Here is a 24831-nt window from a genome sequence, read left to right as displayed (position 1 = left end):
TGATATCATAGAAAATCGTCTCCATTTACTTCTGTCAGCTAGCTGTGGGCCTGTATAATTAAGGGGTTGTGTACGTAATATGTTTTCTTTTTAAGTCATCATGTATTCCGGAAAATTATTGGGAGAATTAAGAACTCCCCCTCGATGGAAGATGACTTTTGAAAGTCACACCACTCATCATCACTTTACTTTTAACGTCTGTTTGGTTATAAGATGATATGAAATAAAAATTAAAAATTAAAAATTAAAAATTAAATAAAATATTATTTAAATATAATTTTTTAATATAAATATAATTTTAAAATTTGAAAAAAGTTGAAATATTATTTATTATATTTTTTGTAAGAATTTAAAAAAATTATGATAATTAGATGAGATTAATGAGATAAAATAAGACCATTTGTGTGGTTAAAAAGTTGGGCATTTACTAAAAAAACTTAAGACAAGGGGCAGCTACAAAACATCTAGATAAAAAAAAAGAAAGAAAAAAGAAAGAAAGAAAAGAACAATGATAGGTGCATGGGAGGAAGCAAAAATGAAAAAAAAAGGGACCTCTAACCCTTTTGTTATTATTCATGTATTGTTCGATCAATATCTCGTTTGGTTATATAGATAGAATGAAAAGTTTATGAAAAATAATAAAATAATTTATAAATAATAATAAAATAATTTGAGTTAATATTTTTATGAAATTTTAGAGAAGGAAAGAGAAAAAATTTAATAAAAAATTATAAGGTTAATTTTTTTAATATTGTTTTTATTTTGAGATTTGAAAAAGTTGAATTATTTTTTATGTTTTGATTGAAATTTTGGAAAAGTTATAATTATTAGATGAAAAAGTTGAAAAGTTAAAGTTAAAAAATATTTATATTTAAATTGTGTTTAGATGCTGAAATGAAATGTGATATAATAATTTAAAAGATTTGTAAAACCAAAACTTAAGAGTGCATAAATAATGAGTAATATATGAACAATAACAATCATTAATGGTTCCTAAATAGTAAAGAATGGTCAATTTTTTCTTTTGTTTTATTTCCGTACATATAGCATAAATAACTCGATAAAAATAGTAATGCTATACACCACACTCTCATCTCACTTTTATTTTATCATGTAAGATATGATATATTAATCGTCATTAAATAATAAAGACTAATCCATCAAAAGATCATTCAATGATAATAAATATAGTACATCTTACATAGTTTGATGGTATAGAATTTTTCCATAACAAATGAGAAACAGATATAGTAAATGGATACCCCATCGTGTAATTTTTTTACCATATTGTTTTGGGAGGTCCGGACCCATAGATTCGTCCTATTCCCCCAACCCAAATTGAGCAACGTACATTTATGAGTAGTGTAAATTAAAAGGTTTGTTTTTTTAATGTTTATTGTCAATTAGCTTAGTTGGTTTTAGCCGTTGGCCCCACATTTTAGCATACGTTCTTTTAATGGGTTTTTGTCTCATAGTATGTATTTTGTTTTTTTTTTACTATTTATCATTTACCTTTATTACTAATATAAAGATTGAAGGTACCAACTGAATTACCCAAAAATTAACTTCAGAAATAAAATATTGAGGAATTTGGATATTTCTTCTAACAAAGATAGAGCAACACAGTCCCAAAACAATATATATATATATATATATATATATATATTTTAAATAAAGTTGAAGTGTTTTGAGAAGTTTTCTAATACAGGTTGCTTCCAAAATCCCTTTCAGTCCCTTAAAAATGCCAAAAACAAATAATAATAATAATAATAACTCATCTATGTATATGATTGGCTACATGCATAATTTATAATATCAATCGTTTTATTTATCCACAATTATAGAGTTGATGCAAAGAAAAATACACCTGTGATTTTGGATGTTTAGATAGTGAAATGAGATGATTTTAAATAAAAATTAAAAATTAAAAAAAATTTATTTTAAAATATTATTATTATTTTAAAATTTTAAAAAATTAAATTATTTATTATATTTTATATAAAAAATTTTAAAAAATATAATAAAAAAATGAGATAAAATAAAACATCCTGAAGGTCTGAGCTAGGATTATGAGGAAGTTCCTCTCCGGCTTCGTAAATTCCGACCAGTAGAAACGATGGAACGGTGGTGCGAAATTAGTTTAATAATATATACATCCGAAACAAACGAGAAAATAAACATATCGTATCATCGACTTAGAAAAAACAAAGAGAAAGGGAGAAAAAATAATCATTTGCATGTAAAATAGTCCTGCCTTGCCTCGCCACTGACGACGAAGACGAAGATGGCGATGATCCTCAAACCCATCGGCACACACCTCATCCTCCGACGACCCAAATACACAAATCCCAATATCCACTCCTGTAAACACAAACATCATCATCGGCCTCTCACCGCAGCCTTCTGCTCTATCCACGGACCAAACTCTTCTTCTGAGGATATCTCACTTCACCAAGCTCAAAAAATGGTCAATCAGTTCGACCCTAAAGTTCCTATAGAAGAGGCCGTAACCCCGCCCAGCTCATGGTACAAACACCCTTCCTTTCTCGAGCTCGAACTCCACCGCGTCTTCTACAGGGGCTGGCAGGCCGTAGGTTCGTCTGTATTTTCAGTTTTTTCATGACTATAATTTGATGCAATAGCAGATTCTTATGTTAGCTTGTCTAATTTGAACACTGCTTTAATGGAAGTTTTTTTTCTCCTTTTGGGGAGCGGGGGGGAAGGATGTCAAATAGTGAGAAATCTTAGGGTAAATTACTAAATTTTGCCACCTATATTTGTTTGGTGGATAAAAGGATTGGATGTAGTAAAAGGGAGTCAGAAAAGAAAACAAATTTGAAGGTTTAAAAAAAATCCATTTTGTTTTTAAGAAATTAAAGCGAGGTTAAGTAAACCTTACGTTATGAACATTCACAATACTTCTTGTATTACATCTCCAAGTTTTATTATGTATAGGGTGTTATTTGTCACCGATGATTATCATCTGCTTTGCTTTGGCTCTATTTTTTAGGACACATTCAACAAATAAAAGATCCCCACGACTTTTTCACTGGCAGGTACACACTATTATTTGTCAAAATTTTTCTATCCTGTATACGCTAATGTTTTGTTTGGTTGAAACTCTCCTCTTTTTCATCCTCTATTTCTCGAACATGTTGCCACTAGGAGTTTGCTGATTACTTAGCCTCCATTTGGTTCTTGGAAGAGGAAAGGAATATGCTTAAGAGTAGCTTTCTTTTGTAAAGATTTTATCGTTTTCCTTTCCTTTCCTCATTGTTTCTGAGAACCAAATGGGGGAATTAATATTAGCAGATTGGGAGATGTAGAATTTGTGGTTTGTCGAGATGATAGTGGGAAGATTCATGCTTTTCACAATGTTTGTCGCCATCATGCCTCTCTGCTTGCATCAGGAAGCGGGCAGAAGTCATGCTTTGTGTGCCCATATCATGTAAGTTTCATGTATTTCTGAGGAAAGTACTATTTTTACTTTTGTTATTATCTTGGATTCTCTATTAAAGAAACGCTAGTGACACTCACTTATGCTACAACACCACTGGGTTCCTACAGGGCTGCATAGCGGTTTAAATGACATTTATTTGCACTTCTGTTATCTATAATGGCAATGGCAAATTTCAACCCTCGTCATGTCTTATAACATCATTCAAAATGTAGATTAATGATGTGACAAAAAAGGTACTCCTTAAAAAGCGTAACATTATGTGATTAAGGACAATAATTAACTCTCCAACTTAATTTTTTTTCCTACCAACGGGAAACAATCATTTGATCATATCTAGTTGGAGAATTTTGGTTAACAAGATTTAGCACATCATTCTTAATTTCTGTGGTGAGACTCCATTAAGATGATTATTGTTAAAAGCTTGCATAGGCTCGCTTAAAGTGCAAAGGCAGGCACCAGAGATAAGCATTTCTTTATCCCTAAAGCGAAGTGCAAGAAATAAGGGCACCTAAAGCACAAAAGGTGTGTGGTTATGGGTGAAATGGCAAGCCTAAGATTAAAACAATTCCGCCCACACACATGCAAACCTTTTGAGTCTCACCTAGGCTTCTAGGAGTTTTACCTAGAAGCCCCAGCACATCCCACTTTGAATAATAATAGAAGATTCCAACAATTTATCTAGGTTCTTTGTTTTTTATGTTGTCTCAACTCCAAATCCTTAATCTCCATATTGAAGGGCTTAATGTAAGTAGGATGAGACAACAAGGACGTCAGATTAAAAGGATTCATTTATAATCAAGTGAAATTTTAGGCTTACCATGTGGATGGCGTGAAGAGTCTTTTGAGACACTGGTATACAGTCTTCATCACCTAAAATAAATTTCAAACTTTTAGCCTTTCTTACGTCTCTTTGAACCCAAAAACTCATACTAAGATTTCAATCCCTTTGCAGTCTTTCTTTTAACCCAGAAACTCATGCTATCAATGTAATTCACGATAGAGTATTTTGTTTATTCTAGATTTTATTGGCTAATTTTAACAGGAAACCCTAATCTTTTTGACAGGCATGGACATATGGGTTAGATGGACACCTCGTCAAGGCAACTAGGATAATGGGAATTCAGAATTTCAACGTAAATGTAGGCTGTGAAATTCCTGTTGTAGTTATTGCATTCCAATTCTTGTTATTGATCTTCCAAGCTGAGGGGTAATTTGGTTCATTTCTCTGGCTGTGGAGTGTAGGAGTTTGGCCTTATACCGATAAAAGTAGCTACTTGGGGGCCATTTATTCTTCTCAACTTGGACAAACGGATATCTCCTCTGAGAGAAGCTGATAGTGATACTGTGGCAGATGAATGGCTTGGTAGCTGTTCAGAGATACTGAGCACTAATGGAGTTGATTCTTTACTCAGTTATGTTTGTAGACGTGAATACACCATTGAATGTAACTGGAAGGTCTGTTCCTCTATCAATATTACTTTGAAATTAGGCTCCAAAAACATGAGTGTCTTTTGGAAACTGGGCCTCTTATGATGTCTCCAACAGTCCAACTTCTAATGCATGGTAGATGCTCTTAGTGGTCAGAAACCATTTTCAATTTTAGTTCTTTGATGTGGTGGTTAATTTTTTATTCTAGACTCTTGACAAAGGTTAAGTCTTTCCAATATTAAGATTCTAATATTAAATGGTTCAGAGATTATAAGGGATCTATATCTACTCTGTTCAGTTTGATGACATTTTACACAGACTCTCAGTATTTTTGATACAGACTCAGAATAATTGGTTCATTATTGTAGGTGTTTTGTGACAACTACTTAGATGGTGGATATCATGTGCCATATGCGCATAAAGGCCTTGCATTTGGTCTTCAGCTTCAATCCTACTCCACTACAGTATGATTCATCATTTATTACCTTCTGGAAATTGTACTCATGTTTTAAAAAATATGGCAGTATGCTTCTCAAAGTCATGAAGACCTTCACATACTCTCTGAATTATTTATTTGAAGCTTCTAGCAATGGTTGTTTAATTACTCAGGCTTTTTTATGGTAGTATTTTTATCTAATGGTTTGCTGTTGATGAGATAGATTTTCGAAAATGTTAGCATTCAAAGTTGTGAAGGTGGCACAATGGAGAGGAAAGATGAGTATGATAGGCTTGGATCAAAAGCTCTATATGCTTTCGTTTATCCAAATTTTATGATCAATAGGTACTGTATAGTCATTATAAGTAATGGTTGATCTATTTGTTACTTCCATGGATTGGTTCAGCTAGTCTGTTTTCTCTTATAATTTGGGCTCTATCTGTGGTCTTAGATATGGACCTTGGATGGATACCAATCTAGTTCTTCCACTAGGACCCAGGAAATGTAAGGTGGTATTTGACTACTTTATTGAAGCTTCTCGTAAGGTACTCTCTCTTAATCTTCAAATAGACTATTGCTTATCCATAATTCGCACTAGTATGTATAAATTGAAGAAAGTCACATTTAAAATCCACGATGGCATGTTGTAAGTTGGTTCTTCCCAAGCCTATAGATGTTTATCTCTTCGTAGGTATTGGCTTTGCTGTGTCCTGTATTGTATCGGATACTAAGTTGTTTTTTTCCGCATGCGCCTTTTTTTTTCTTTTCTTTTTTTTTTTTTGGGCTCTCATTTATTGGGATAGTCTTTAAATTTTATTTTTCAGACAAATCTTTAACTCTTGAGGCATGATATTTTTTAATGTATCTGAGTCCATGTTGCCTGCTGTGTTTCACACATCAGATTGAGTTCATTGTGTTCAGGTTCCACAGTTGAAACACTACATATAAAAATAGTCTGCATTGACATCAGAGTTTCAGGCACAGACTGTAGTTTAACTTGATGGTGTCGGTTATGTATCATTATAATGTACATGCTTTATACATTTTACCTTACCAGTAATGTTATATTAGCAAAGGCAACTCCGTATACCTTGATGTTCTCAAAAAGCTGAGATAGGTAAATCTGTAGTAGTGTCCGGCATAGCCATCTTCTGGATTGTCGTCGAGTATGAGCATAGTCTGTTCAAACAGAGACCACACTGAGATGCTTGTGAAATTTATGTGAAATGCTTAGGTAAAACTATTTGTTTTTTGTTGCTTGTGGCTTTTGCTAGGGGACATTCAGTGCTCATAACCTTTTTAGGAACGTTGGCCAAAACCAAGAAAAGAAAAGGATTGCAATGTACCCTAATGAGCTAAACCTTTTTTCCCCCCACCGCAGGATGACAAAGCTTTCATAGAGAAAAGTTTAGAAGATAGCGAAAGGGTACAGGTACAAACAATACGTTAAGTCCATCAAATTGGATATCATTTCTGGTGCAACAATGTTTTAGCCTAATGCAATTATTTGGAAAAAACGTGCAGATAGAAGATATTGTGCTATGCGAAGGTGTTCAAAAGGGCCTCGAGTCACCTGCATATTCTACTGGCAGATTTGCTCCTACGGTTGAGAAGGCCATGTACCATTTTCATGGTCTACTTCATCAAAACCTGACAAATGATTGCCTGGTTTAGTAGATATCATCATGTAAGGACTTTTATTTATTTTATTTTTTTAAAATCTTCCATGTTAACTTTGTTTACCCTCTATTTTCACGGTTCTCTCATGGGAATTGTGTGCATACATTATTTTAGAGGTTTAGGGTCAACCTGATGGAAAAGTCGAGGGGGAGAATAAATCAGTTGACAAGGAAAATAAATCACAATGCCATCCATACAAGTATAGTGTGATGACACCCCTTAGCAATCATCAGGAAACAACAACACGGACGGATGGTTTGACCAGCTAAGCACAAATGCACGTTTGCCAAGCATCATATCAAAATGGAAACAAGCTAATATGCAAAAAAGGATAATAACAATAATAATTTATATTGCAGTTATGTACTTCAAGAATTACACTTATAAGTTTCAATCATGTATAACAGTATAAGATCCATTACACTTATAAGTTTCAATCATGTATAACAGTATAAGATCCACTAGTCCCAAAACGTCTCACCGGGGAAAGTGACCTTTTCTCATTCAGAAACACAACTACAGGTGTAGATCCAAGTCGGCAAAAGTAGCAAAAACATTCCACGCTCATTCTTGTCAGAATTATTCAACACTATGTTCCATCAAACGTAAATCACTGTCATCCTAGAAACCAAATGAGAGAAGAATCCCACAAAGCAAATCTACAAGCGGGGCAGACAACTCCTCAAACCCTCTCTACCAACTAACACTAGCCTGCAAGAGGAGAAATAGTTTTTTTTCCCAAATATAAGTAACAAAAAAAAAAAGAATTAACCAAAACTAAAAATCCATAAATTCTTACTTCAAGAAGTTTGTCCTCGTCGGCAAGGATGGCATCTTGGACAAAACTTGTGGAACGGAGTTTCTGGAACAGGTATCAGTTTCCCAAGAACAGCTAGGGGCCAACTGAATGAATAGAGAGAGAGAGAGTTCCATTAGTTTTAAGGGGAAAGATGAAGGTTAGCTCTTTAACTAGTAATGATGCATGCCTATCTATAGTTTTCACAAGGACGAATCTTTTCGGAGTAGTCAGATAGACCTTCCAAGATAGCTAATGACCGTGAAAATCATCTTAAAAAATTCACTTTGAAGGAAAACTTCCCAAACAAACATGGTTGAGATGCAAAGTGCACCAAAACATCTTGGAAGTACGACCCCCTGAACCACTTCATACCATTACCAACTCACCTCAAAAAACCAATAATGATGGATATCAGCCACTGTGACCAATTCAACTTCACTGTCGAAGTAAACTTCCCTAGAAATTCAATGATAATAACCTAAACAACAAGAAGAAATGCTTAGTCCAAGGAAGAAAATAAAGTGAACAAAGCAAATCAAAAAAGCCTACATGTGAATCACCTGAAGAATAACAGTTAGTCCTACTATCCCTACGAAAAGATAGTTTTTCGTAATTCCTTTGAAGATGTTATATTCATCTGGCTTCCGAGCATTAAATTCATTAAAAACCTGCAGTTGGACCAATCAAATCATTCGCATGCTTAATCTCTAACATATCAGTGTATAGAAATTTACTACCCTATGACACATCTAAGAAAAATTTAATATCCCATGGTAGTGAGCTCTGATTGTTCTGACAGCTTTATGGGCACAAATGAAACAAAATGGAAAACTTTTTGACAAGCAAGATGAATTTTTATTAATGATCAAAGGGCAATATCCAAGTGCACAAGGAGTGCATACACACCTAGTTATAAAACGTTAAAAAAGATCAAACAACTTCTGGAAGCTGAGGCTAGGGAAACATAAATGGGCAGCCATCCAATACTAGCGTATTGAAGGAAAGAAAGATTTGAGTTCCTGCATTGTCTTTGCACTACCTTCAAAGCTACGACCATATCTTTTTTCTCTCTCTTTTTTATTTTATTTTTCTGATAAGTATAATTAAGATTTTATTAACAAAAAGGAGTACTCATGAAGTATACAAAGAAATTACCTAACAACAACTCAGAACTAGAGTTTTTTTTTGTACCGGGTGTCTGAGAACACAGTACAGACTAATCCCGGGGGTGAGAACACAGTACAGACTAATCCCGGGGGTGCACGGGCCCTCGGCAAGGAGTTTCCTGCAGTGCACCTCCGGTAATTCAAGGAGAAATTCCCCGAGTTTGATGGCCCTTTCAACTTGTATGTAATAAAACCTAGATTGTAGATCTATGAGAACTTAGCTATAGGACCGTATGGTAATAATGTTTCCATGAAATAACCAAATACTAATAAAAACTTAAGATAGTCAAAGACACAGAAGCTTAAATAATTTAACTTGCTTGTCCTATAAATTTAGCGAGTTAAAGGTTACCTGACAAAGGACAAAGGCATTGAATATTAAACTATTCTTCACTTTGTTGGCACGGTCGGGGTTGGAATCCTCCAACTTCAGTAGACTCCTACCTTGGAAATGGAGAATAAGCAAGACAGTCACTTGATATAGAGCCTGCAATTTTCCAATCAACATTTTTTTTTTATCAGTAAATAAGAATTTTATTACAATAGGTGAAGCCAAAGACATTAACACTGCAGACAGCTGAAACACACTGCGAGTGAACTATAGCCACAAAAGGAAAAAAAAAAAGAAACATTACCTGTATCAGCAAATTCCTCCACATGATATTTGTTATAAGAGGTTCTCTGGAAAAAGAAAAAAAAAAAGGATAAATCATCAGAGTATTTCAGAAAACCATCAAAGCAAATAAATGATACCTAATTGATTATTTTCATATAAAAGCCGAAAAATAAAGGAGACATGCCAGGCAATAAAAAATTGACAAGCTATGAATAACATTATCAGAGAAAAAATAAATGAAAAAGATAACACTTCCAGGCTGGTCCTGAAAAGCTATCGGTCCATATCGGCACTACAGAAATTTCAAACACCATTAAAAAGGAATTAATAAGGGCATAAATTAATGGAATTATAACTTCAAAATCATTTCTTACTCCCAAGGAAGCCAGGTTGGCATAGCATGGCACCACCTCAGAAAAGCTTCCTCAGGAGTAAGAAATGATCATGAAGTTGCAATGCCATTTAATTTATGAGTTTACAATTAGTTTAGAGATAACCAGAATAAAATTAAAGCTTCCATAACCGAAAAACTACCTTCGGCCTACTGGTGACCGGTGCATCAGGTGATCAGTTGGTGGTTCTGTAGCTAATGCTAGAGCTCCAAGAGTATCCATGATAAGATTAACCCATAGAAGCTATACAAAGAGAAAGGAATGTCAAGCCATCAGAGAGAGAGAGACAGACAGACAGAGACAGAGAGCACAAACCTGCACAGCATTTAGTGGGACAGCACCAGAGGAAACAGCTGCCACAACATTTATAATCAGAGCTGCTACGTTCACTGTAAGTTGGAACTGAATGAATTTTTGAATATTTGCATATACGGATCGGCCCCATCTGACAACCTACATTCAGTAGAAATGAAAAATAAAAAAATCATTCGCGAGGGGAAACTGTGTCCCTGAAATATGGGGCACAAAATAAATCCACTTGTTTTCCGACTCGGTGCAACCCAGCACCCAAGGTCATCATTCTCTTCGGTTTGCACAACCACAAAATACCATTCTGCCTTTTGAGAATAACAAATTTGAAATTAATGATCTTGTGGCCAGGATAATATCAAAGACAAGCTCATGAACTAGTGGGTCCCAGTTCCATTCAAGTGACTTTTAACAGACATATTGGAGAATCTTATTGTTTAATTACAAGAACCTTCAAACAGAACAAAAGTCACTGATCACGAACACAAACCAACACAACGTCATTTACCCCAAGAAAGGAACTTGGAGGACAAAACTAACCTTCACAACAGAAGCAAAATTGTCATCCAAGATGATGATATCTGAGCTCTCTTTCGCAACCTCTGTCCCAGAAATGCCCATTGCAAGACCAATGTCTGCCTAAACTCCAAAATAATAGAACACCAATCAAGACCAATAAAATAGAAAATTAAGTTCTCGAAATTGAAAGGATATTATTTTATGTCTAATACGTTTCAAAGTTACAGGCAACACAACAGGGCTCAAACTGCTGTTGCATGATGGAAACAGCCACTTGGATCCACAGTTACTTTGTTCCACTTGAAACTTAGATGGTCATGACAAGGCATGGTAAAAAGATTTGACGGTGAGAATTTATCCTTGCCACCTCCTCTCACTTGAGAAAATACAATAGATGAAAGAACGAAGGAATTGACTCCATCCCCAAATCATGCACTGGTATAATAAAGGAGACATTCTACTTTTATCATTACCAATAAACAGCATAAGCTTTGCTACCAAATCCTCCTGATAGCAAGAGATACTAAACAACACTAGGAAAGCTGTTTCAAATACTGATCCCCACAAATCATACCAAAATCTGATCTTGGATCCATCATCCACAACAAATTCCACTATTGATAATACTACTTGTAGTAGAAACAGCTATATCAAAGGACAAATATAAGACAAGAAAAGGAAGACATAGAAGATGTTGTCAAACCTCATGTAGAGCAGGGGCATCATTAGTGCCATCCCCAGTTACGGCAACTACATGCCCCTTCTTTCTCAATGCTTGCACAAGCAAAAGCTTGTCAGTGGGAGAAGATCGCCCCATCACCTATATATTACACAAGAAGGTTAATCTTTATACCAGTTTACCTTAGAGAAGTTAAACCAACAATTCTGAACATGTAGTAGAACATACAGATATCTTATCTACAATTTCTTCTCTTTCTTTATCTGACAAGGCACGGAATGTCTTTCCTTCAATGAGATTGGGCTCAGTGGAATCTGCATCAGAACCCAGTATTCCAGATTCCAAGGCAATTGCTTTTGCAGTTTGAAGATTGTCACCGGTTACCATGCGCACCTATAGGTCAGAAGAAAAGGTTTTACTTCTTTCACAACAGGTATCACAAGTACACTCATACCACCATGATCAACGTAGACCAGTCAAGAAAATGAAAACCATAAACAGCACCAAACATGGGAAACAAAGGTTTTTAACGAACCTCTTCAAAAGTACACAGCAATAAATTCACGTAACTGATTAAGCTAGCAGCATTTTAACATATTTGCTGTTACAGCAATCTTTAGACCAGAACTTTAACATCATATTATGAAATGTTCCGGATATGAAATACAAAAAAAGCACTAGATGAAGCAATGCTTAAGACATTGGGTATTATACTATTGAAATGTATATTGTAGTAGTTGGTATCTCGCTTGGCGCACTTGCTCTCTCAAGATGACATCATAGAAAGATTTAGGTCTTCCTGATCCCAGTCTTGCGCATATCTTCTTAGAGGGTAGTATCGAGAAGGCGTGGGCCCATTGAAAGCCCAGGGAATAATTCCTTAAAACTGATAAAAAATAGTAAAGTCCAAGGGGGTATGATCCCAATAAAGATAGGATGGATTTTCAGTAATTGTGGACGAAGCAGCAGGCATACCAGAAATGGATTGTCAGGAATGGTAGATGGAACAAAGATGCATAGCAGGCTTAAAACACGACACAAGTAGGACGCGAATTGAAATAGAGTATTGAATTATGATTCAAGCCTTCATTGTAGATATTGGTACTAAGGGTTTGGAGACTTCCGTCCATTTGGAATTTGAACCAAGTAGGAGTTAAGGTCCAAATAGAGGATGCAATGTAGTAATTCTATCATGAAGAGGTCAGCAGCAACAAGTGTAATCAGGTTGTATATTATGGGCGCTGCCCAATTTATTGTACAGCTTCTTTACAGAGAAATAAACTTGCATCTCAAAAAAATGATCAATTGCGTTAACAGGTCTTCAACATTACAAGCAACTTAAATTTTAAAACACAGAAAGTACCTTAACACCAGCATTTTGGCATAGTTGCACAGCATCTTTCACACCAGGTCGACAAGGATCCTGCATTGCATTGTCACATTAAGTACAGAAACTAAGAAGGGATTAACTTTCAAGAAGACAATACTAGAGTAATATTTTCTCCAGAAATTTTGGATGATGCCCCAAGACAAGCTCTCTAAATAGAAAAACTGAGTCAAAATTGTTGTTGGGACTTTGTGAACCATTAAAAGCACTACAACAAAGCTATGTGGACAAATTAAAAAAGAAAATGTATTAAACACGGGAAAGAGGTGAAATAAATTTAGACAAGAATTCTACAGAAGATACGCAGAGCAAGAGGCATTACAGCGCAATGGCATTAACATATCTCAGGCCCCAAAAATGATACAATTTTTGTTTTTCTGTTTTGCTCCCCACCCAGTGGATCCCGAACCAACAAATTTTCCCTCACCCTATAGTTATTGGGGAGAAGGTGCCAATTGAGTTAAAGCTCAATGTCCAACAAGAACGTAAAACTACAAAAATGGAGAATTTAGAAAGAACTGTGACCAAGTCAATTACAGAAATTATTCACAAGGTCAAATTATTTCACAAACAAGTAAATGGCACCAAATACAAACCTTGCAATATGTGAGTGTGTGTGATTTCTGTGAAAAGTTATACCTTGATGCCTACAAGAGCCAGCAACACAAGATCATTCTCAGGTAATGCCCACTGATCTAGTTGGTCTTCACCAGACGGAACCTCTTCCAATTTATATGTTCTATATGCTATGGCAACACAACGCAAACTACCAGCTGCCATATTCTCAATTGCTTTCTTAAAAAATATCACCTGCAAACCAAATTGAATTTCACTAAAAGGATCAAAGCTATAACAGAACATGCAAAATACTTGTACTACCAGCTAAAAAACTGCACTACATGGTATATATGTTAAGAAAAGCAAAGTTGCAACTATATCTCATTCTTCACTTAACAGCAGATCTTTCGAGTGTAGATTCTATAAGAGATCCAACTATTACCCAAGCTGAAAAGGAAAAAGAAAGAAAATTCACTCTCAAACCTTATCTTCATCCATCGGTACCAACTGATCAGTTGCATCAATGTACTGTGTGCACGATGCTAAAACTATTTCAGCGGCCCCTTTCCAGTGAATATGAACTTGAGCATCAGGCTGCAAAGACGACAAAGAAAATGATGAGTCACTAGTAATTATATTTCATCATAGATGCAACAAACGTGAATTTACACAAGGATTTCCTGAATGACAATTTTTTGGACCAAGAGTGTGATTTTACAGGTTCAATTGTGGACATTCCTCATGAAGCATGGCCTAGATTTTGATACTACTTTCGCAAGTAGAGCTTATCCAGGACACAATTCTGAGACACATTTCTTGTCCAGCATAAGCAAAGTTATCGAGTCTTCTCCATTGCACTACTTTTGTAACCCAATTGCTTATTGTAATCTTCTAGACTTTTTATAAGAAAGCATGCATCAAGCATGTTAGGAATTACTAAGTTGTATGTTCACTACTTTCTCTAATGATGCTTGATATCACAATATCTAAGTTGTATAACTTTTTTTTTTATAAGTAACAACTTAGTTGTATAACTAAGATGTATAAAACATAAAGTCAAGCTACCCTAAACAATTCTCATCCAGAAATGGGATGAAAATGGTAGTAGATATACATTTTCTCTAGGGAAATATAGTAGTAAGCAACCACAAAAGATGAAATGACAATAAATGTCAGAGGGAATGGGATTAGTCGGGACGCTGTTCTCGGACACCCGGTGCCAATAAAAAAAAATGTCAAAAGGGAATTACTCATCAAGCCCGGATGAAACACAAGTTAAAAAAAAAAATACTAATAATTTAATCAGCTACCTACAATCTACTGTATTTATAAATACTGCTAAAGAGAATAAATAATATAGGATTTTACCAATAAAAAGAATAATATAGTATTTTGTTTCAGGGATCTTATTAGTATAAATAGTGCAGAAGATAATTACACTGGTTTATAAGATAGTAGTTATAGGATAAAACAAGAAAGTCCACTACTACCATTTTTTCTACTGACATGCGCCCATATGCAAGCACAAACACACACACACAAACACACAGAATTGCGTAACCAGTAATCAACTTCCCAAGATGACACATCTCAAATTGAAAGTGGTAAGGCCCGTGGAAATAAGTTTGGAGAGATAAAATTTTTTTGGATGTGTGGGTGGGGTCAACTGAAACCATGCTAGGGAAGACAACTTTTGTGAGATGTATTTTTCGGGTTTTTGTGAATTGTTTTTTGTCATAAATAATATTTTAGTGCTTAAAAGATGCTTGGATGGAAATGAAAATCTTCCCTAGAAATATAAGAATTTTAAAGAACCCAAACAAGGTCCTATATTCAGTTCTTGGGACTCTTTCTTCTACTTACGGATTAATTGGTGCCTAAATCTGTAAATTTCTCAAACAGCCAACATAACTTAACACGCAGGCAATAATATTCATCAAGTTCTTACAAGATTTACACTCAAGAGATCTGAAAATAGAAAATACATGAGCAATGAATATTTAATCCAGCTGCTGGCATGATTTTCTTAGCATCATACCCTTGATTTCTCAAGGTCATAACTCAAAAGATATCATGGCGAGGGGAAAAAAGTTTATCACAGTTTTTCTATCAAGTGCAAATTTCAATATGATAATCTATGGACAGGAGAATATCTCTAACCAGCAAGTTAATTCTATCCAACACCAAAAAAATCCAAAGTTTTTTTGATAATTAATAAGAGAAATTTCATTCTAAGTAAATAGGCATAGCCCAAGTACGCAGGATGTATACAAATGAGAACACCTACTTACAAGCTAAGACAGAATACAACTAAAGCAAAACATTACAATCATTCCCATTCTTTACCAGATTCTTCACCCAAAGGCTTAATTGAAGTAATAAGTATCAAAGCACCTCACGTTCCTTTCTAACCATAAACACCAAAATAAACACGGGGATCATCTTCAACACTGCAGTGTTGTTACTTCTCCCCTCAATACCTTGCCAGGATGCAACCACCACATGCATAGGCATCACCCAGAAAATGCCATCTTTTGCAAAAATCTCATTCCACAACGATGTCACCACCTCACAATGAAGGAAAAGATGATCAATAGATTCATCACCACCTCACAATGAAGGAAAAGATGATCAATAGATTCACCATCATTCTTACACATAAAACACCATTCAGCCACCAGAAAACCTCTCTTCCTCAAGTTGTCTATGGTTAATATTTTCCCAAGGGACACCAGCCAGCAGAAGAAAGCAACACCTTGGCTCTCCAAATACATTTCCAAGGAAAATCTTTGACCCCATGACTGGTTAACGCCATGTAAAAAGAACTCACTCAAAATCTGGAATTAACTGTATACACCCACAGCAAACTGTCCTTCCTGTTCTGATCAAAGCTTCATCTCATATAATCTTCCTAATAAATCTGAAATATGAAACTTCACATACTTCCAATCCTGCACACCAAGTGTCATGCCAAAAGTATATCTTTGCCCCATCCCCCACCTTGAATTTAGTATTCTTGGCAAAGTCCCCGCATCCCAGCCGAATAGACTTCCACAAACGCACCCCAAACATCTCTCTTCATTGGTACACCAACTCCCCCACATCCTCCCATATTTAACATCCACAATATTTCTCCAAAATGCATTACTCTCATTATGATACCTCCAAAGCCATTTCCCAAGGAGAGCTTTGTTGAAAAGTCTTAAATTTTGCACTCCCAACCGGAAGATAAACCTTATTCCAACTCACCAAATGAAACTTTCTTTCCTCCCCATTACCATCCCACAGAAAATTCCTCTCAATTGGTAAAGGAGAGAGAGAGAGGAAATAAGTGGGGAGATTAGTCAATATGCTCTTAATCAAGGTAACTCTTCCACCTTTAGACAAGTATAATTTTTTCCAGCCCAGCTAACCTCCTCTTAATCTTCTTAATCACCCCATCCCAAATAGAAACTGATTTGTGAGGAGTACCCAAAGGTAGTCCAAGTTATCTCATAGGTAATAAAGCAACCTTACATCCCAAAATATTGGCCAGATCCAAAATATTTATGATCGCACCCACTGGAACAATTTCAGACTTGAAAAGATTAATTCTTAATCGAGAAACAGCTTCGAAGCATAACAGTAAGTCCTTGTTTGGATTGAGAAGTGATCTCAACTCATCATTATAACTTTCACAAATTTTCACACAAAATATAATAAACAATTCAATTTTTTCAAATCCCAAAACAATAATAATATTAAAAAATAATATCATAATAATATTTTATTCAACTTTCATCTCAACTCATTATCCAAACGAAACCTAAGGCTCTCAAAACACAAAAAGCAAATGTGATACTAAAGATTATCCCGAGTCTCATCACCCACCATAAAACCCGACATAAATCTTCCTTCAACAGCCGCTTCATGCATACAACTCAATGCATCCATCACCATTACAAAAGGAAAGGAGATAAAGGATTCTCCTTGCCTCAAACCCCGAGAGATGTTAAAAAAGCCAACCAGATTGCCATTCACTAATATTGAAAATTTGGCCGTTGAAATACAATGTTTAATCCATGAACACCACTTCTCGCCAAAACCAAATCTCCCAAGAATGTAAAGAAGAAATTCCCAATTGACATGATCAAAAGCCTTTTCCATGTCCAATTTAACTAAAACTCTAGATTTACCCATTCTTATTCTATGTTCCAAGCATTTGTTTGCAATTAGAACTGAGTCAAGAATTTGACTTCCCCTCAAAAATGCGTTCTGAGACTTTGATATAATCTTGTCCGTAACCACGCTAATACGATTGGCTAACACCTTAGCAATGATTTTATACACCCCATTTACCAAGCTAATAGAGTGAAAATCCTTCATCTCCACTGCACCCGCCTTTTTAGGGATGAGAGCAATGAATGTAGTATTGATACTTTTCTCAAATTTCAGGAACGGCATGATGTCCCAACATGCTTGGAAAAATGCCATGGAAAAACCATCCTGTGTCCTTAGTCATGCCTCTAACCACATCAAGAACTTCTTCCTCGAAAGTTCTCTCCAACCAATCTGCACTCAATTGATCAATGGGCTCAAACACCAGCCCATCTAACTTTGGTCTCCATGAATGTATTATATCGAAATAAAAAACAGAAAAGTTCATGTACTAGTAATACAATCACCATTGAGTACCTAGCAATACTACTATGATTACTAGACACAAACGACCATGCATTCACATTACCATTTTAAGTGCGACGCCACCTCGTTTTTTCTCTGAGTTGAATGGGAAGACTTGCATAACTGAAGATTTGGATCTAATGACCCCAAAATTCATCCCCAGCTGTGAAGAAAGATATCCATCATTAGTCTTAAAAGAAAAAAATTTACCTGAAAAGTGGCAAAAAGTATACAGTTAAAAAAATGAACCTTGACTCCCCAGTAAAGAATGGCCTTTTCAGTTGGTGATCCAGAAACCTCCACATCTCCACCACTCTGCAAGGTGCCATTGACAGCATTATCATACTGTTGACAGATTTCCTACTATAGTTTCTGCAGAATTATTAAAAAAAAACATACCTCAGGCTCATACACACTGCCATTGGTATTCTGTGCAATGCCTTCGATAAGTAAAGAAGATAGCATGGGAGACAACTCTGAGTTGTTCTCAGCAAAATCAATTTTTTTCTCACCAACGTAAGCCTCAACCACAGTCATCTATTAATAAAAGGAGAGGTCAGAATGAAAAGACATGAAAAAAATTAATACCCACTGCCCAAAAAAAGGGGGGGGGGGGCTACTTGGAAAAAAGAAAAGATCGAGGAGAGCTTTTCCTCCCAAAACATCCAGCCGGCACTCCGTAGTTTCCTATCTCCACACCATCCAACATTAACTTATATCTATCTTTCTTTGGCCTTGTAATTAAAGAATTTAGACGTTCCCCATCTCAAAGTATTTCAACAAGACTTCATAGTTCCTTATTTTCTCTCTTATTTTCTCTCCGTACAAGCTTTTTGTTTTTTTCGTATTCTTTTTTCCTTTTGGTGTTTTCCCTGATGTTGGTGGTGATTCGCTAATGGCTTCTGCTATTTGTGAAGATTAACGTATCATTGTAGTTTTGGGTTTTCGTTGTGGGTTGGAATAGATGGGGTGTTGCAATGAAGTTTTCATCGACCAGAAGCTTTTCCAGTTCAAGAAGGAAAATGATAGGTGGTGGAAAATTATAGAAAGTAGTCACCATGGTTTGAAATATATAACTTTAGATAATGAAGCTATGGGGTGGCTGGGTTCGATGGTGAGGGAATGTGCAGTGTTTAGGGGTGCTCATGAGTTTTTGAGAACCTGTGGAAAAGGAGACACGGTGCTAATGGTGCGGAAGGGACATAATCACAATGGAAGGTTCATTTCTCTTTCAGAGTTTGGTCGTGATAAAAGGAGAGGTTTGATTGTTGTGCCGGAAGGGAGGAAGGGGGAGGGGTGGAAAAATTTCGGTGATGCTTTAATGGAACTCCATGCATCCTCTGCTTTGGGGAAGAGAACCAGGGCATTTCCTGTAGTCCAAACAGGTAATTGGAGGATGAACAGAGAAGATGGTGGTGTTGCTCCATCGTCGAAGGTAGGAGGTGAAAGATCGTACAGTGAGGTGCTGAAGGCAGTGCCTCGAGCCGTGTCAGATGTGCCCACCTCAGAGGCTGTACAGAGACATGCGGGAGATGGTAGTGGGCTGTTGGGGTTGAATGAGGAAACCATTATGAGGATGTTGGTTGGCCTAGAGGAAAAAGTGGGTGTAGTGTTAGAGGAAATCGTTTATTTGAAACGGTGCGTTAAAGGTAAGGCAAAGATGCAGTCCGTTCTGGGTCGGGTTACGGGCCATAATAATGGGCCGAAAAACTCGGGTTCGTGGGGCCCAGGTTTGGGCCGGGGCACGGGTCAAACCAAGGCATGGAGAGTCTTATATCGGGCTCCCTCCGAAATACCGGGATAGGGACCGAAACAGACTTCGAGGGAGCCGATTCATAGCCTGCCGGCCTCTGTCGACCACCTTGGTGTGCCGGTTGAGCTATTCCGATGGGAGGGGTTGGAGGATAGAGCGATCGCGCTGGAGATAGATGCGGTGGAGACTTCGTGTGAGGTGGATCCGTCGCTGTCTCTTTAAGTGGGGCTGGGAAGTGGCCAGCTTGAGCCATGTGTGGAGGAAGTAGCCCAAGATGCCATGCCGATGCAGGCTGTTTTGCCTGGTTTGGGATCTTCGAGTATGGAGGATTCGGTAGTGGTGGGAAGCTCGGAACTGGAAATGGAAATGGATGTCTCTCTTGGGCAAAAGTCAGGGGATTGCAAATGAGGTTACTAGAAATGAACCAAGTGGGGGGGTCCGGAACTGTCTTTGCTTCCTAAGGACAGTGTAGGTGAGGAGGGGGCAGTTACTCCACATTGTACACTTCCTCCTAGTAATCATGGGAGTTGCTCGTCTAATTGGATTTTTAAGGAGGTAGAGGAGCTTCAAGATATTTTTGGGGTTTCTTTTGGAGGCTTTGAAGAGCAATTTATGGCGCTAGTTGTGGCTATTGAAGCTGGCCGGTCGAAATCTGCCACAAAACAGGATATAGGGAACTCAAACGTTTAATGTGTTCCATCAATTATGACGTTAAGGAAGGAAGTAGTGGAAGGGATAGAACGAAAGGGAGGGGCAAGTTAAGTTTTTTATGAAGCCCAAGATTTTATCTTGGAACATACGGGGACTTAATGATAGTAATAAACGTCTTCATATGTGGAAGGGTGATGTGGTATGTCTACAAGAAACAAAGCTGAGTCTTATAGATAGAAATATTGTGCGTAGCTTATGGGGATGTTCGCATGTGGGTTGGTCTTATTTGGCATCATTGGGAGCTTCAGGTGGTGTTTTATTAATGTGGGATAGAAGAGTGGTCGAGGTGATCGAGGAGTGTGTTGGCAAGTTCTCTGTTTCCACTTTATTTAAAAATGTGTGTAATGGATGGGAATGGACTTTTTTAGGGTGTTATGGTCCAAATAGGGATTGTGATAGGCGAAGGTTGTGGGAGGAATTGGCGGGTACATACTCATTATGGGATGTGCCGTGGTGTATGGGAGGTGATTTCAACATTACCCGTTTTCCTATTGACATTCAGGGCATCATCGGCATGCTAGGGCCATGGAGGATTTTTCTGAGTTCATTTTTTATCTGGATCTTATGGACCTGCCCTTGGTGGGGGGTGAATACACATGGTCTAATGACTGGGCTTGGTCGAAGTTGGATAAATTCATTGTCTCTCCGTCATGGGAAGCGCACTATCTAGAAGTAAGCCAAAAAAGATTAGCTCGAGTCAGTTCAGACCATTTTTCCATTATTCTAGATTGTGGGGGCATACATAGGGGTTGTCGGTACTTCAAGTTTGAGAACATGTGGCTAACTGCTAATGGGTTTGTAGACACGGTGCGTGCTTGGTGGATATCGTATCAGTTTAGTGGCACGCCAAGCTTCATTTTAGCAGCCAAGCTCAAAGCTCTAAAACAAGATCTGAAAAAATGGAACTTGGAAGTTTTTGGGCACACAGACAATCAGAAGTCTTCTTTGTTGGAGGAATTGCAGGAGTTAGAGGGTAGAGAACTATTGGGAGGTGCATCGGAGGAGGTATTAGTGAGGAAGGGCACGGTGGTGGCAGAGTTGGAGAGGGTTTTATTGTCAGAGGAGATATCATGGCGTCAAAAATCCAGGGCTCTTTGGTTGAAAGAAGGAGATAGGTGCACAAAGTTCTTTCACAAAGTGGCTAATTCACATCGTCGAAACGATAACATTGAGTCGCTCATTTCTGGTACACAGGTGTTATCCTCTCCTCCAGAATTAGAAAATCATATTGTACAGTATTATGAGAATCTTCTCACCCAATCGGCAGATTGGAGGCCGAAGCTCAATGCTTTGTCTTTTGAAACAATTGATCCACAATATGTGAGTGCTATGGAGAGACCGTTTGTTGATGAAGAGATTTTCAAAGTTATCAATCACTGGAATGGCTAAGGATAAAACGCCAGGACCGGATGGTTTCTCAATCGGTTTCTTCCAAACTTGTCGGAATGTTGTGAAAGGGGATGTTCTGCAGGTGTTCAGTGAATTCCATACTTATCAGAAGTTTGAAAAATCCCTCAATGCGACCTTTATTGCCCTCATCCCCAAGAAACACGAGGCTTCACTCATTGAGGATTTTCGTCCAATAAGTTTGGTTAGCAGTGTTTACAAAATTATTTCGAAGGTTCTTGCTAACCGGCTTAGTCCAGTGTTAGAAAATATTATATCCAAGCCACATAATGCTTTTATTCGTGGGAGACATATTCTTGATTCAGTGCTCATAGCAAATGAGAGCCTAGATGTTAGATTGCAGGAGGGAAGCCCAGGTATTCTATGCAAGCTGGATATGGAGAAGGCTTATGATCATGTGAATTGAGAATTCCTCTTATACCTGCTTGAGAGGTGTGGCTTTGGAAATAGGTGGATTTCATGGATGAAGCATTGTATTTCAACTGCTCGATTCTCAGTTTTAGTCAATGGCACTCCTGCTGGGTTTTTTGATAGCTCGAGGGGTTTGAGACAGATCTCCTCTCTTATTTGTCATCGTTATGGAGGCATTGAGTAGGATGGTGCAGGCTACTGTTGATGGGGGTTTTTTATCCGGGTTTAAGGTGGGAAATGGCTTGGGTGGTTATTATCTCACATCTTTTTTTTGCATATGACACTGGTATTTTGCGAAGCGGATAGTAGTCAGGTCCAAACTCTAAGAGCATTGTTACTTTGCTTTGAAGCAGTGTCAGGGCTTAAGGTGAACCTTAGCAAATCTGAGATGTTACCGGTAGGTGAGGTTCATAATATAATATTTTGCGAAGCGGATAGTAGTCAGGTCCAAACTCTATAAGCAGTCTTGCCAGTCTTTTGGATTGCAAGGTGTCCTATTTTCCTATGAATTATTTGGGCCTTCCGTTAGGAGCATCTTTCAAGAATAGAGCTATTTGGGATGGGGTGGTGGAGAAGATAGAGAAAATGATGGCGGGATGTATTGGAAAAATGGTGTATTTATCAAAAGGGGGGCATCTTACTCTTATTAAGAGCACACTCTCTAACATACCCACATATTTCTTATCTCTTTTTCCTATGCCTGTAGGAGTGGCAAATAAGATTGAGAAATTTTTTAGGGCATTCTTATGGGGAGGCTTAGGCGAGGAGAAGAAATTCCACCTAGTTAGCTGGAAGACAGTATGTGCCCCAATTGTGAATGGTGGGTTGGGTGTTTGCAACCTGCGAACCTTTAATAAAGCACTATTGGGGAAATGGATTTGGAGATATCATCAAGAGGGGGAGCATTGTGGAAGGAAACTGTAGACGCGAGATATGGTGTTGCATGGGGCGGGTGGGTTTCCAACGAAGTGAGGGGGGGTATGGAAGTATATAAGGAAGGGGTGGAAATGTTTTAAAAATCATATTCGCTTTGAAGCCAGCGAGGGTAACTGAATCCGTTTCAACATGATAGTCTGAAGTGGAGGTCTAAGGATCATAAGTTATGTACTGTTAAGGCGTATTATAACCTTTTGATCACACATGACCATACTCCATTCCCTTGAAAGAATATCTGGAGATCTCGGGTGCCTTCCAAAGTTGCTTTCTTTGTTTGGAACACCGCCCTTGGGAAGATCTTGACCATCGATAACTTGAGGAAGAGAGGATGTGTGGAAATGGATTGGTGCTACATGTGCAAAAAGAATGGAGAATCAGTGGATCATCTCTTATTACATTATCAGGTAACAAGGGTGTTGTGGGATGAGATCTTTCAGAGGGTTGATGTCGCATGGGTAATGCCTTTGAGGGTGGTGGATTTGATGGGCTGTTGGAGGAATTTGCAGGGTTGTCGTCAAGTGGCAGCAGTATGAAAGATGATTCCACTGTGTATCATGTGGTGTATTTGGATGGAAAGGAATGCGCGCTGTTTTGAAGACAAGGAACGTACAGTGGTGGAGCTGAAGAATTTCTTTTTAAATACTTTATTGCTTTGGTTTTCTGCTATTGTTTTAGTTGCGGATAATATTCATGACTTCTTGTCTTTAGTTCATCGCTCTTAGAATGTATTTAGGTGTTCTGTGGTATACTTCCTGTGTACATGGCTTTGGTCTTTTTCATTAATAAAATTTATATCTTACATATCAAAAAAAAAAAAAAGTATTTCAATATTTCAACTCTGTCAGATCCCACAGATCCAGTGCACTCCAAAAGTCTATAATTAACTATCAACCAAAACAATTCTACCACCAAAAGGCACTTTTGAGCAGTAATAGATGAAATCACACAACTTAATAATTTTTATTTAATAGGTACCAACTACTTAATAATTCACCTGATTCAAAGTTAAGGTTCCCGTCTTATCACTGCAAATAGTTGTGGCAGAGCCCATGGTCTCACATGCAGAAAGCCTTCGCACCTGAAACATCACTTCTGTTATGAAAATATACTAACAATCACACAACAGGTGTTTGGTGAAAAATATAACGTAAGCACAAGCATGGAAAATTCCATCATTGCATACCAAGGCTTTATCTGCCATCATTTTTCTCATTGAATAGGCAAGGCTGTGTCATAGTCAAAGAAAACAATACATTAGTTGCAAAATTTGGGAAGAGGAAAAGAGAGGCTGAACTTTTGATATGTTGAAAAGGGAAGTTGAGTTGTGCAAAGAGTGAAGGATTGTGGAAGATGATCTCATATAGTTTGTCGTATATGGAAAAATGCTAGTTGAAGCATACTTAAGCACAAAGAGCCAAGGCCAAAGTGCTTCAATCACCAAAAGAGTGCGTAAAGCACGAATTTTTGTGCAAAAAGCATGCTTCTTTAGTTTTTTGAAAAAACAAGTATCAGAACAAAATTT

General features: G+C 37.2%; 2 protein-coding genes across 9 annotated transcripts in view; one reads left to right on the top strand and one right to left on the bottom strand.

Moving 5' to 3' along the window:
- Positions 1-2086: 2086 nt before the first annotated feature.
- LOC108980718 (choline monooxygenase, chloroplastic) overlaps positions 2087-24831 on the top strand; it is a 37026-nt gene continuing 14281 nt past the window's right edge. Inside the window, exons 1-10 of one of the 3 annotated variants that reach the window (XM_035682997.1) lie at positions 2087-2594; positions 3011-3056; positions 3313-3448; positions 4525-4599; positions 4703-4915; positions 5257-5352; positions 5548-5669; positions 5776-5869; positions 6599-6756; positions 6849-6961. In XM_035682997.1, coding sequence (XP_035538890.1) covers positions 2285-2594; positions 3011-3056; positions 3313-3448; positions 4525-4599; positions 4703-4915; positions 5257-5352; positions 5548-5669; positions 5776-5869; positions 6599-6724 — 1218 coding nt within the window. In that variant the 5' untranslated portion in view covers positions 2087-2284 and the 3' untranslated portion in view covers positions 6725-6756; positions 6849-6961. Of the gene's footprint in view, positions 2595-3010; positions 3057-3312; positions 3449-4524; positions 4600-4702; positions 4916-5256; positions 5353-5547; positions 5670-5775; positions 5870-6598; positions 6757-6848; positions 7215-24831 lie in introns of those variants that run through there. The other 2 variants (XM_035682996.1, XM_018951715.2) reach the window with 2 other exon arrangements.
- LOC108980717 (calcium-transporting ATPase 10, plasma membrane-type-like) overlaps positions 7337-24831 on the bottom strand; it is a 51841-nt gene continuing 34346 nt past the window's right edge. For 5 of the 6 annotated variants that reach the window (XM_035682987.1, XM_035682989.1, XM_035682990.1 and 2 more), the window contains 19 exons: positions 24493-24535; positions 24304-24387; positions 18491-18628; positions 18341-18406; positions 18156-18254; positions 13913-14023; positions 13511-13681; positions 12848-12907; positions 11713-11877; positions 11509-11625; positions 10827-10925; positions 10293-10430; positions 10120-10220; positions 9605-9650; positions 9322-9456; positions 8364-8471; positions 8190-8281; positions 7804-7907; positions 7480-7715 (listed from right to left, as the gene is read on the bottom strand). In XM_035682987.1, the coding sequence (XP_035538880.1) occupies positions 7805-7907; positions 8190-8281; positions 8364-8471; positions 9322-9456; positions 9605-9650; positions 10120-10220; positions 10293-10430; positions 10827-10925; positions 11509-11625; positions 11713-11877; positions 12848-12907; positions 13511-13681; positions 13913-14023; positions 18156-18254; positions 18341-18406; positions 18491-18628; positions 24304-24387; positions 24493-24535 (1876 nt within the window). In that variant the 3' untranslated portion in view covers positions 7480-7715; position 7804. Of the gene's footprint in view, positions 7716-7803; positions 7908-8189; positions 8282-8363; positions 8472-9321; positions 9457-9604; positions 9651-10119; positions 10221-10292; positions 10431-10826; positions 10926-11508; positions 11626-11712; positions 11878-12847; positions 12908-13510; positions 13682-13912; positions 14024-18155; positions 18255-18340; positions 18407-18490; positions 18629-24303; positions 24388-24492; positions 24536-24831 lie in introns of all 6 variants that reach the window. The other variant, XM_035682992.1, reaches the window with a different exon arrangement.

This window comes from Juglans regia, chromosome 11 (genome assembly GCF_001411555.2).
Source record: "Juglans regia cultivar Chandler chromosome 11, Walnut 2.0, whole genome shotgun sequence".
NCBI lineage: Eukaryota > Viridiplantae > Streptophyta > Magnoliopsida > Fagales > Juglandaceae > Juglans > Juglans regia.
Note: the sequence above shows the minus strand (reverse complement) of the source record. Positions and strands in the feature narration are given on the sequence as shown.